Source organism: Natrix helvetica (genome assembly GCF_964273705.1).
Source record: "Natrix helvetica genome assembly, chromosome: 1".
Taxonomy (NCBI): Eukaryota; Metazoa; Chordata; class Lepidosauria; order Squamata; family Natricidae; genus Natrix; species Natrix helvetica.
The window spans coordinates 201,865,989-201,880,048 of record NC_138548.1 but is presented as its reverse complement, the minus strand read 5'-3'; the positions used below and the strand labels follow the sequence as shown (position 1 = coordinate 201,880,048).

General features: G+C 41.0%; 1 protein-coding gene across 1 annotated transcript in view; it reads left to right on the top strand.

Moving 5' to 3' along the window:
- Window positions 1-2,723: 2,723 nt before the first annotated feature.
- Window positions 2,724-14,060, top strand: part of MAGIX (MAGI family member, X-linked) — a 35,690-nt gene continuing 24,353 nt past the window's right edge. Inside the window, exons 1-3 of the mRNA XM_081939839.1 lie at window positions 2,724-2,868; window positions 9,717-9,892; window positions 10,013-10,089. Of these exons, the coding sequence (XP_081795965.1) occupies window positions 9,828-9,892; window positions 10,013-10,089 (142 nt within the window). The 5' untranslated portion in view covers window positions 2,724-2,868; window positions 9,717-9,827. The remainder of the gene's footprint in view (window positions 2,869-9,716; window positions 9,893-10,012; window positions 10,090-14,060) is intronic.

Sequence of the window (14,060 nt, the reverse complement as noted above, 5' to 3'; positions counted from 1 at the left end):
TGCAGCATTGAAAGGATGTTCTCTCAGATAAACCTCATCAAACAAAACTGAAAAACAGAATCCAACAAGAACAGCTGGAGTCAATGTTAGTCATTTGTTCATATATGTCCAGAAACCATACCTACTATAACAAGCCTATACAAACTATGTTTACTTGTTTTACATCAAACACGTACAATGTCAATAATGAATATGAAGCTGGATTTCTAGTCAGTTAGCCTTGTTTGTGATTTACTAATATTCATAGTTAATACATCTTCAGAATCTTTTATAGTGTCAAGCATGGTCTCCTCCCAAGGCACATATATTTACCAGCAGCATGTTAGTAAATGCAATCTGGAACATGGCTATTATATCAGTTGTAACTGCTATGCTCCTTCCTGATAAAATGTGAGTATAGGTTTTTTTCTGCCCTTGGCAACAAGAACATTAAAATGTATCTATCTATATACTAGTAAAACTCTCGTCTGTTTGTTATCTTCAAACCTTTGCAACATAGGGGAACGATTATTGAACCATAGGCTCTCAACGCAAATCATGATAATAAAAAAACTCAGGTGGAAGTATGTAAGTCGTGTGGCTTGCACATTTCATCCTCTGCACCCCAGTGCAAATTCCTGGAGTTCAACACCTTAACTACTAAACCACACTGGTTTTCATGCCATTGTTTCAATCAAATGAAGGTCGTTCTTTTACTTGTGAATAGCAGGTGATTCCATGATAGCTAGCTGTTAATCTTTTGTAAGCATAATGATGATATTTCTACCAAAACAGCAACTTAGAATAACTTTATTGTCACTTTGAATGTACACTAATCAGCATACATTAAAATGGAATTTTGTTGCATATAGCTATCAAAGAGTCACCAACTCCAACATACACCACATAAACATGAAAAAATAAATAAATACCCACATATATTATATGACACAGAGAAACAACACAGTCTAGTTCAGAAGTATACATGGCGAGAAAACGAATCTTGCGAGTTTACCAGACGGATGACTTAGGGAAAGTTGTTACAGAATCTGGTAGTCCTGCTAGAAATACATTGAAACCTCCTCCCAAAGGGGAGCAACAGAAATGGAACCGTGAAGTGGGTCTCTAACAATGCTTTGAGCTCTAAGCACATGGTGCTTATAAAAGCAATATCCTGAATAACGGGAAACGAGCTTCCTATAATCTTCTCGGCTGTCCTCACCACTCTCTGTGTGGACTTTCTATCTGAGGCAGTGCTGCCACCAAACCAAACCAAACCATGATGCAGTTTGTTAAAACGCTCTCAATCGTGCCTCTGTAAAAAGTGGCCAGGACAGAAGGAGAAAGATGTGGCTTCCTCATCCAATGCAGGAAATGCAGACGCTGGTTTGCATGTTTCACAAAGGGTGACGTGTGGAGAGACCAGTTCAGATTGTTAGTTATCTGCATCCCCCAGATACTTAATACTGTTGACCAGCTCTACACCTGCATCCTTGATACTGTGTGGAGTATGACTATGCCGTCTCTTTCTAAAATTTACAATGATCTTTCTTTTATTAACACTTAGAACCAGGTTACTTTCATTGCACCAGTCCAGTAGAGCCTTCACCTCTTCCTTATAAGCATCTTCATTGTCATCCCGGATAAGACCCACCACGGCCATGTCACCTGAATACTTCACAATATGATTCGTAGCAGATCTGGCACAGCAGTCGTGGGTCATCAAGATGAACAAGCAAGCAAACACACTCGCAGCCTTCTTTGAGGGGAGCACAAAAGAATTGAGTGTTTATAGATAGATAGATAGATAGATAGATAGATAGATAGATAGATAGATAGATAGATAGATGATAGATAGATATAGATATAGATATAGATATAGATTAGATATAGATATAGATATAGATATAGATATAGATATAGATATAGATATAGATGATATAGATATAGATATAGATATAGATATAGATATAGATATATAGATATAGATATAGATATAGATATAGATATAGATATAGTCTTACTTTAATAGCCAAACAGGCTTAGCTACTTGGTTCAGGATCAGATGCTCAACTGGGGTGGGTCTTGGTGAGGACCATCATAGCAGAAAGTGATTCTGAAGGTTGGGAGAGTGAAAAAGATGGCGTGGAAGGCACCTAAGCTGGAAATGTACGCTTCTGATACTGCGATCCTGCATGTACGTGTGCCCACGTGCAATCACTTCACTTTTCCTTTAAAACACAACCAAGGCAAGGGTCCACCTGTATCACATAGAAAGGAAGAGCTGAGTGATTTGACACCCTGGGGATAATTCATAATTATAATTCATAGTTGCGATTTACTGCGCAGATACCTCAATTCTGTCAAAGAGGCGAAGAGAAAACGCAGCAGCTCTTCAAAAATAGAAACGTAAACGCATGCTAGTAATATAATTAGTCAATTATAATAATGTAATTAACTAATAATAAAAGGCTGCCACGGGAGGCAGTACTCCCGAGGCGCGTCAGCGGCCCCTAGGGGCCAGATAGCGCGTGACATCGGTGGCGAAAGGCTCCTAGGAAAAGAGCCTCGGTCTTGCGGATTATCTGCTGCTGCGATGTCCCATTGGCCAGCCCACCCGTCCTTCTCTTCTCTTCCCGTTTCCACGGGCCTCCTTTTCAATCGGGGAGAGAAGGAGAATAAAGCAATCGCCGTCGTCATGGTTACAGCCGATGGTCCCGCCCCTGCTCACTGCTGCTATTTAGGGCAGCTTCGGCAGCGAGGCTGCTCCTAGCCGCCCTGGATCCCGCCGCCGCGGCTGCCGGTGCCATCCCCGTTACAGGGGCATCTTGCAAGGCAGGAGGAGGTCCAAAACCTGCTTCAGCGCTGGCGGCGGGGACAGTTAAAGAGGTAAGGACGTCGGTCTCCTTCGGCTGTTTCTTTTCCCGGCGTGGCCATAGCTGGAGGATGCCCTGTCCTGGCTGGATTGCCCAGGCTGCCCTGGCTGGAGGAGGGCGAGGAGCCAAAGAACCCGGGTGGAGTAGTAGGGGGAAGAGAGTGGGAGAAAGGTGGCTGTCCGGCTGCACCTCCTTCGCCAGAATGTCAGGGAAAAGGAGAGAGAGAGAAAGAGCTGGATGGATTATGGCATACTGGGAAAGTGATAGGATTTGTCAGGGGGAAAATAACGATGGATAAGATGGGACCAGGCCAGGGAGAGGCGGGTGGTGGGAGGCCAAGTAAACGCAGAAGCTATGGGATAATGTCCTTTTCTGTCGGCTTTTCTCACATGCAAGCACACGTGGGCCAGCTACTTACCTGCAATGCTTTGGACCCTGTTTTCTGGGGTGGAGAGCGGGGAGGGATCAACAGGGGCAAGCCATCCTCTAGGAACATGGCTTTAGCTCAGTCATGATTGCCAGGACAGAGGCCTGCCCATGAAGCCTCATTTCCTCCACCTTCACATCATCCATGGTCTCCTGTTGTCCAGAGGGTTCCCCCTAATGTCCCAGATAAAAAAGCCTGTTTCCTTTCCAGGCGTCCCAGGACATTTGTTCTGTTGCCTCGTTTCTGAAAATGGGATGCTGATCTTTGTCCCATAATGTATGGCTCAAGAAAGGACATCCAAGGGAGTCCAAAGGACTGCAGGGATGTTCCCCACTCAGACAGCAATTTAGCCTATGTAATGGTAATAGGCGAGCGGAAATAAAATCATCTTCTTGTATGCATCTAGTGATCTCATGGCTGATAAGCAAAAATGTGAGAGTCACTCTAGAACTGATAACAACCAAGATACTGCAGTACAGTACTGGTTATTAGAAACTCTAGAGGGTTTTTGGAATTGGAGATTAGTACCAAAAGTTATTACCACTTTGTTTCCAGGTATAAGGCATAGAAAATAAACGGTTTGTTACTTATCTTTAGCTAGCCTGCCTGCCTGCCTGAACCCTGTGACTAAATTATGCTTGTATTATTTACCCATATTCTATCTTTCACCAGTTTTTAAAAATTATATATAATTTATTCTCAATAATTCTTTTCAATGTATTATCCCCCCTCCCAAGTTAGGGGATTGTAGACGATCAAAACATGTAAGTGATCCAAGGTTAGCTAATGGAACAGCATATGGTCAAAACTGAAGTATCTGGAACATGAAAGTGATCGTAACATTTATTATTTGTGTAATATTGAAAGCATTTCCTGCAATTGCTTTAATGCAGTAGCAAAACATTCGTGACCATGGTGAGACTTGAATAAAATTTAACTGAAATATTTATTTTGTCTCTTGGCCACCAGGCTGTGTAACATGTCTCAGAAAGGTTGGCTTAACTAAAGTTATTAATGAATATATCTTAGGATAATTTAGTAATGCACACATAAAATGACCACTACGCTGGATGAGACGAGTACCTGCTTGAGCTAGATTTTCTTACATTCCGTAAGATTTCAGCTCCTTTCACGTAGAAAATCTATTAATCAATCAGAAAGATGACTAGCTAAAAAGCTTTTCCGTGACATGTCAATGCTTTCAATATGCAAGAGCTCACATTTTTAGTGATAGAATTGGGATGTAGCTGCTTCATCTGCAGGCTGGAGCAGTCCAGTCCAGAAAAAGCTTTTCCACTTCATTCTACACATTGTATAATCCTTTTCAGATTTATTTGAACATGCAGAGATGAAGGAATGAGATTACAGCCGCCTGATCTCCATGTGTTCAGAGCAAGATCTAAAGAATTAAAAAAAAAACCCTATCACTTGTGAGATGGATGGCTATATAAATTTGGTAAATAAATAAATAAAAATTAAGGCTTATAGATACTGTATATGTAGGGAGGCCTAAATGTTGACAACTATGTAGAAGGCTCCTTTAAGAATGTATTATGAATGTAAGGAAGTCAGACACATGCAATATTACTGCCCACTATATTCATTAATACCAGGAACAATCACCTAAAAGAACATGAAATTAGGTTATCTTGACTAATTTCCTAAATTCCTAACTGCAGGCATTTATGGGAGATCACAGAAAACATTTCCCACATACTCTGAGTAGGGGTTATGGACTTTCATTTTGTGAACATACTTCATTTTTAAACATTGTTTTTCAGCTTCCAAGTGGGCATGGCAATAAAACAGAAATGTTACCTAAGGGGACAGACCAAAAATGCCAGGCCTGATTTAAAAAAAAAATAGAGAAGGGGATCACTCATAGTAGATGTGTTTATTAGTGTTCTTTTGCTTAAAAAGTCTCAACACTGAATTTGGGGGCTTCTCTAGGAGTTGCAAAAGATAGATTAGGGTTCATGTGTGGCCTCCTAGAATTGGGTGGCCATAAATTATCTTTCCCTTTGAATTTTTCAGACTGCAATTTTCTTTCATGCAAATCTTTTTTTTTCATTTAATGGTGTTAACAGCTGATTGGCATAAGAAGAATCTCCCAACATTTTCCTAAGTGTTTTATAATAATATCATCACAGAATTATCACAATTTGTCTCCGATTATGGTGTAGCAGCCTCTATTGCTTGAACTGCAGAGTGTTTTATATGTTTGTAGCATTTAAACCAAATATTTTTACATTTATTTCACTCAGATTAAACATGGGGGAATATTCTATCTATTTGAACTGAGTCAGCTCCTTACCCAACATGGGCACATATTTTTAGTGTTCCAAATTGGTCCAAATTAAGTTGGTCTTTTTTAGAGGTGTGGGTCTGAACGGAATCAGATTCATTTTCTGAGGCGCTTCAGATGTTTTAATCTAATCTAAGTCAAATCACACACTTTTAATTTATATCTCCCCTGTGGCTGTCTCTATTCAGGGAGTCTTAATATTTCAAACGGCAGTTGGAAGGCAAGTAATTTGTGTCCATCTGTCCAGGATCCAACTGCTATCAACTGACCAAATTCAAGTTGACCTCTCACTTGGTAGCTGGGTTTCATATTTATACATTCTATCACAGGCCTCTGTTGTTTTTTTAAGTCTCCCCCTTCCACCATAATGTGATGGGGAAATTGGGTGGTTTTAAAATGATGAACTAATTGCTACCGTCCAATTCCCTATTGCTCAGTCAGAACTTGGCATCTATTTTAAATGCTGTGGCTGTTGCCACCAATACCAAATATTTGGTCATATACTATTGGGGAGAGTATAAATAAATGGCAATGGGAAGAAAGGAGAGAGCAATGAAGACAGTGCCCCATATATCCCTTGCTTTCTGTCTCAGGTAGGCATAAGGTAATTCTGTTTCCCATCTGCTTACTCTAAGACAAACATAGTTCTCTTCATGCTCTCTGTTTTCTTCATAATAATTGACTAAGATACAGTTGACTGAAAGTTGGTTGATCTTTGACTTATGGCTAAGTAGTGAAGTTAATGGCTAGTGGAAATTTGAACCCAGATTTTCATTCCTGGTTCCAGATTTCTATCCAGCGTGCCATAATGACTCTTAAAACTAATTTCCTTTATCTGCATAGCCATGACATGGATGCTGTACCATAATCCAACAGGAAGACCACAGAATGTGGGACACGTATATGTAGAAAGCAGGTGAGGGATATCTTGCATATGAGAAAAATACTTTTTAGCATAATAGTGACACTGCCAATATAATTTAGGATGATCTGGAGACTTTTTGCTAAAGAAAATACAATAGTTATGTTTTAGTAGACAAAAAGAGCTCTTTAGCAATAGCAAAAGTTGAAGCTGTTTGCTAAACCATAGTTATATTTATCATGGGTTCTGTCTTATATGACTGACAGAAGTTTCCATTGTTTTAGGAGGGGAGCTGTTCTTCCCAACGCTTTGAACTAGAGATAGGAGTCTAAGTTCTTGTACCTAAAATGTCATTCCATGCCAGTAATCTTAACCATAATTGTTCTTAGAGGGATTTATTTATTTGATTTTGTCTCATCTTTATTACTTTGTAAGTAACTCAAAGTGACAAACATACCCAATTCTCCTTCCTCTTCCTCTTTTCCCCACAAAAGCAATCCTGTGAGGTGGGTCTAAGTCTGAGACCTTGGAATCACCCAAGGTCAGCCAGCCAGATCCCCCTTAAGAGGTGGAATAAGAAGAGGGAATGATTGTGTTACACTATATTGTAACAACATAGCTTTTATGCAGTTACTTGGTTATCTTTTTGTACTATCAAGCTACTGCAAAGAGAAGAGCTGTACATTCAGGACATGTGTTTATTTATTTTTTATTCATTAGATTTGTGAGTCCTCCCAATTTATAGAATATAATCCTGGATGACTCACAACAGCAACAATAAAAAATAACTTTTAATAAGAACATTAAAGCTCTTAAACACACACAGACACCCCTCAGATGCTATAACACTCTTATCCCAAATATACATGTGTTGAATTCAGCAATGGCTGCCTTTCTTTTCCCTCTAGTATCTTATGGCTAGTTGCATATTGAAAAGTAATCGCTGAGGCAGGGCTTCATTAAATATTTGGAGCAAACCATCCTACACAGTGGCTGCATGCTGAAATATAATGCTCTTTCTTTGTGACTTACTGCAAGGGTGTCAAACTCAAGGCTTGGGGGCCAGATCTGGCCCAGGGGGGCTACCCTAGAAACAGAGAAGGACCGGCCCATGGTGCCTCTGCCAGGAAAACTAAGCTCGGGAGGGCCACAGGAGGGTTGCAGGAAGCCGTCACAGCCGGAAATGGTGCTCAGGAGCCTGTTTTCGTTGGCAGAGTGCTTGGGCTAGCACAGGCACCCCTGACATGAGTGACATTGAGCTGATCATGCCCACCCCAGCCCTCCAAGGTCAAACACAACCCTGATGCAGCCCTCAGTGAAATCGAGTTTGACACCCCTGATTTACTGTGATGTGTTGAAACCACTTGTTTATTGCAGAACATCAGTTTATGGGGTTTTTTAGACCACTTACTGCTGAAACCTAGTGGCCCAATTTCTCATTATTTTGGGGCAGATATCATAGAAAAACTGTAATGTAAATCCTACAATGGGATTAACATAATTTAAAGAACAACAATGCTACTCTGTGCCAAAGCTCTTCCTCAAACAAGGAGGGAAAATCATCCCCATCTATTTTGTATCAGCTGCTATGGTCCTGAGATTCAGACACACACACACACACACACACACACACACACACACATCAAGTCAGTGGTGGCTTCCAGTCCACCCACAACATTGTTGACTCATGACTTCAAATTATGAATTAAATAGCAATAGCACTTATATACAGCTTCACAGTGCTTTACAGCCCTCTCTAAGTGGTTTACAGAGTCAGCATATTTTCCCCCAACAATCTGGGTCCTCATTTGACCCACCTTGGAAGGATGGAAGGCTGAGTCATCCAGGAGTGAATAAAATTTTGGTTGTGCATTATCCCAGGATGTGGTTAAAATCCAGTGCAGCTGTTAACCATACGCAGTTCCAGAGCAAGTGCTGGTTGAATCTCCTGGTGTTTTGGTTGCCCACTCAAGCTTGTGATATCCTTTACACCCCCGTGTTTTATTCTTTACTTGTCAGGGGGTTTAAGTGTGTACCAATGAACAGTAGAGGAACTGATGTCCACTGATATGTGTGTATCATATATACTGTACATACATATGGGTGTATTTTAACTGCATAGAAATGCAAATAATGTTGACAATTGGGAATATGCCTGTTGGGCAGGTTTATGGTGAGAGACAGGATAATTTGTAGAGCCCTGAGCTTCCAGCAAACTTTTTTCCTTTCTTTTTTGTTTGTTTGCTTGTGGCTTTCATGGGCTAAGTGGTGGGAAGGAGATAGTCAAGCAAACAGCAGACCACAATGCTGGATCCTGTTGCACAGGTTTAACGAGTCTTTCAGTCAGAGTATAGGAGCTATTTTGGACTACACTGTCTCCATTCATAGAGTTAGAAAGGACCTTAGAGGTCATCTTCCAACTCCCTTCTCAGTGCAGGAGTCACTACTAGATCAGGGGTGGGTTGCTGCCGGTTTTACTACTGCTTTGTAACTCACATGCAACATGCACTGTTCAATGTAAATTGTTCTTTGTGCATGCGCAGAATAATGTACAGTGAACTGCGCACACGCAGTCACTAAAAACCAAAATGGTGGAAGCCCAGCGGCAGTGAGCGAACCGGTTCAGGGACATGACAGTCGTGGGTCACTGCCGGTTCTGTGACCCAGGCCTGAATTCCACTACCGGTTCGGCTGAACCAGGCCAAACCGGGAGCAACCAACCTCTGTACTGGACCATCTCTGACAAATGGCTGTTTTTCCTTTGTGAAGACCTTTGCCAAACAAAACCTCAGCAGTTCATGTGGTAGTCATTTCCATTGACAGACAAATAATTCAGTCCGGAAGAACCTTCTGATCTCTAGACTAAACCTGCTTTCCCAAAATTTTAGCTCACTGGTTCTGATCCTACTCTCTGAGGCGATAGGCAATAACTCCTCCTTTTGTATAAAAACTCTAAATATATCTGAGCATGTATTTCAGACAACTGTTCTATAGGCTGATCTTTACTCTCATCTTTAATCCATTCCTCGTAAGGCTCGGCATCCACATTCTTCACCATCTTCTACACTTGCTTCAACTGGTCATTGTTGTCTTGGAACTGTGATGTCCAAAGGTGGATCTTCTACACCAAATAGCATCTGACAAAGACGCAATTGAGCAAAACAATGATTCCCCTTCCATCAGGACTCTGTACCTCTGTTAATGCATCAATTGAAAATAGGATTCATGTTAAGTATCTTTTTGAATCATGTCAGTGTCTCCTCGCAGGACAAAGTAAAGCAACCTCTGGGGGCCCTGCGAAGCCCCCCAGCTGGATGTGGGGAGCTCAACCTGGGTCCCCGAAGTGAGGTCCCTGGCTGTGCTGACTGTGGCGCAGTCATGGGGGGTGCTGGCCCCCATGTCCATGACTGGAGATCCGAACGGATTGAACCCTGTGGCATTAGGTGAGTCCAACTCAGTGGGCTGATGAACAAAGGCAGGATTTTGAATGAGAGGGGAGATGGAAGAGAAGCTCTTTCGCCCACATAATATTCATGCCTTCTTAATGTCCCTTTTTCCCAAAGCTGCAGCACACGGCAGAGCCCCCAGGTGACTTGTGAAACGCGCATCCCTGCCACAGAGACTACCCCAGCTGCGGGAGGTAAGTTTTGGGGGTGTAAAAAGGGCAGACACCGAAGAGGTGTAGGATGGACTGTTGCTTGGCAACTGGTTTTTATCCTGGGGCTCACAAAGGATCAGCAACTTTGTCTCTGGTTAATTTCCACTGAGTTAAAATGGGAGGCAAAATGCTATTTAATATGACCTTACTCCTATCTTTTGTGAATAACAGCAAGACCTTATGCAGCTTTATTTAACTAACTATAAATTGTTTGTGTTTTATACTTGGCCTTCTCATACTTCTACTTACAGTACTTGTGTTTTGAGTTTATGCAGGACAGGTAATAAGCAAAGGGGATCTTCTGCCATGCAGCAATATTTGTTACTATGGCAGAGATCCTGGTTTTTTTTAAATAATAACTTATACAGGTATTATACACAAGTAGTAGTCCTTGATTTATGACCATTAATGGAGCCTACCCATCACGATTGTAAGTAATGACTATAATAAATCAGATCACCCATGTGACTCGATTTTACAACCTTTTTTGTCTTGGTTGTTGAGTGAACTCCGTGATCAGTTTTGTGGCAAACCAGAAGTAAATGCTGGTTTTCAGCAAAACCATCATATAAATAAACCTGTGATCTAAGATACTACAAACAACTGTAAATGTGAGCTGGTTGCTGAACAAAACAAATGCAGTCACATGACCGGTGGGACATCTATCAGAACTTTGGAACTGGATCATGAGTATTCCCAGGGAGGTCCATTGTAAGTTCAAACAATCACTAAACAACAGGTCGTAAGTCGAGGACTGCTGGTACTGTTCTTATTATATTAGCGGATTCATTGGTAAACCAGTTACTATTGATATGTATAAAATATAAGATAGATTTTTCCCCCCTTAGCTCAGATCACATAGTTTATTCAAGTCATAAAGCCAGAAACAGTAAAATCTCCAATAATAGAACTATTATGTACATCGCTTTCTAAAAAACAATGAGATAAAAAACATGTATAATAAAATAAAAAATAATATTATTAAAAGAAAAGAACAATCAATTATCCAAGCTTAGTTAATGGTGTGATTTATTGTGTAGATGGAAGCACAAAATACTTTGGGAGGATATTTTTGAGTCCTTATTCAAAAATAAATAACAGTCCGTAGAAATCCCTGCCTGGAAACTTCTTCAAGATCAAATAAATGACTTGACTTCCTTTGGAAGTCAATGCCTTTTCTTTCTTTTTTCCCCTCTGCCTTACTCTTTTCCCTCCCCCCTACTTATTTTCCTACTATAGTCTTATGTATTTGTATTATAAACTAATAAACAAAATGTGAAAAAAAAGATCATATGAAGCAGCATTGGCTTCAAGTTTCAATGAAACCAGCAGCACATGGACATAAGCCAAGATACATAGAAGTACTCTTAATATGTTCAAAAACGACTGCTGTGGATAGTGCATCCAGGCTGCCTAAAGTAAAAGCCTTACAAAATTTCAAAATTGTGATAGATTTTATTTGTGTTTTTACTTTGTACTTTTAATTTTGATCTTTAAGATTAGTCATTGTTAATCTTCTTGCTATTAAAAATAATAATAATATAGCAATAGCACTTAGACTTATATATCGCTTCATAGTACTTTTACAGCCCTCTCTAAGCGGTTTACGGAGTCAGGATATTGTCCCCAACAATCTGGGTCCTCATTTTACCCACCTCGGAAGGATGGAAGGCTGAGTCAACCTTGAGCCTGGTGAGATTTGAACTGCCGAACTGCAGCTAACAGTCAGCTGAAATAGCCTGGAGTACCGAACTCTAACCACTTCACTGCCTCGGCTCTCTATCTATGTATTTTAAAAGGAGTCTTCTGCCAAAATCTTCATGAATTGTTCATACGGTAAAAAGAAATATTTTAAGTTCCTTCTTCATCTGCCCAGCAGCTTTGGCAGAAGTGGATGGACATCTTGAGAGGGGAGAACTGTTTGGCCCTGTCTGTACTTGTTCAGTTACTTAAGTGGAGATTTTGTGAAGAAGTGCAACATTTAGGCCTTAGGGCAGCCTTAAGAATAACTCCCCCAAATTACCTCATGGGTTAAACTGAGAAAAGGCTCCCCATGTAAACTATCCAGACCTCATAGAGCAGGGGTGTCCAAACTTGGGAACTTTAAGACTTGTGGACTTCAACTCCCAGAATTCCCCAGCCAGCCATGCTGGCTGGGGAATTCTGGGAATTGAAGTCCACAAGTCTTAAAGTTCCCAAGTTTGGACACCCCTGTCATAGAGGAAAGCAAAATATAAGCTTTAAAAGTAAAAAAGTATATATTCAAAACCTAGATGTCAACAAAGGATTACTGCTTTCTGATATATATTTTTTACATCCCAGGTGTGGCAGCCCAACTAAAAGTGATCTGTTTATAACTTTGGCAAGAGCACTCTGTCTCAGCAGTTCATTTGGGGTAAAAGAAGAAAGTGCACGGAAGAGCACGAAGAAAGCAGGGCAGCTCCTGTTGATAGGAAGATGAAAGTGACTGCTTTACTGCTGGGGGGGTGGGGGGACAACAGTGCCAAAATGACTACTTTGACCAGTGATCAAAGCCTCTCCTAGTCTATATAAAAAAGGGGAGGGCTTTGATAGCTCAGTCACTGCCATTTTGATGTCATTGCCCCCCTCCCCCCGTGGACCTCCCTAGGTTTTGAGGGTCATGCAAAAGCAGCAAGTACAGGTAGTCCTTGATTTATGACTGGTTGCTTAGTGACCATTTAAAGTTACGACAGACCTCCCCAGGCCTACTTATGACCCAGATTCAAAGATATGATGACTGCCTCCACATGTGGTCATGTTTTGGTTGCTTCACAGCTGGCCTGTCTTTGTGCAGCCTCCCTATGACACATGACTGATTTTCAATGTTTTTTGCTGAAAACGGGCATTTATTTCCAATTTCCAGCAAAAAAACAAACAAACCCTTTGCAGACAGTTGTGGATTTGCTTAATAACTGCTGCTAAAATCGGATATTGTCACATGGTGACTCACTTAACAACCAGCATAACCTATGAGTGTAATTTTGAGCTCAATTAGGGACATAAATCAAGGATTACCTGTTTGTTTTTGTTGTCAATATATTTTTACCTCCTAGAAATAAGATTTTCCTGTAGGGTTTTCTACCTTATGTACAGCACTAAAACAACTCAGAATAGAATAACAGAGTTGGAAGGGACCTTGGAGGTCTTCTAGTCTAACCTCCTGTTCAGGCAGGAAACCCTATTTCAGACAAAATGGTTGTCTAATCTCTCCATGGTGGGCTTAGAATTCTGTACCTTGGTGTAGGTAGTTGAGGGACTAATTTTATTTCTCTCTTAAGAAGCAAAACATGTTAGATCAGGAGACAGAAAGAGAGAAGGGATGTCCTACTCATGCTTATATGTGTCCACTACTGGACTGGATTTATTTATGCCTATTGCCAACGTGTAGTCCCTAAGGAACACAACTCTTGAGAGACATAATTTTCACGTCCCGCCTCTAATACCATCCCATCCATCTTCTCAGCTTTAATTACAGTCTTCTCTGGTACTCCTGAGGAAAGGAGGAACTGACATAAGACAGTTGGAGCAAAAGACGTTTTTCAGATCCAGATCTGATATCAAATATAGGCTGCAATCTTAGGTCTGTTATTAACTCAAGGGGGAAGGTCCCCTCAGGAAATTTCAAGGCACCTGGGATGATCTCACCTCTGACACACCAGAAGCAGTTAGATGATTAGCTTCCTCAGATATCAAATTATAACATCTCTCCCAGGGCTGTCAAACTTGCGGCCTATGGGCCGGATGCATCACAGGCTGGCCACGCCCACGCCCGGTTTAGCGAAGGGAGAAAAAGTCGTGTTGTGTTATGTGCCGCCGCCGTGATGACACGAGTTTGACACACCTGATCTATCCCATTGCAATTCTGACTCCATATTATGGTTTTATCTTAATTTAATATATTATCTTCTAAATTGTATTGTCCATATATCTTA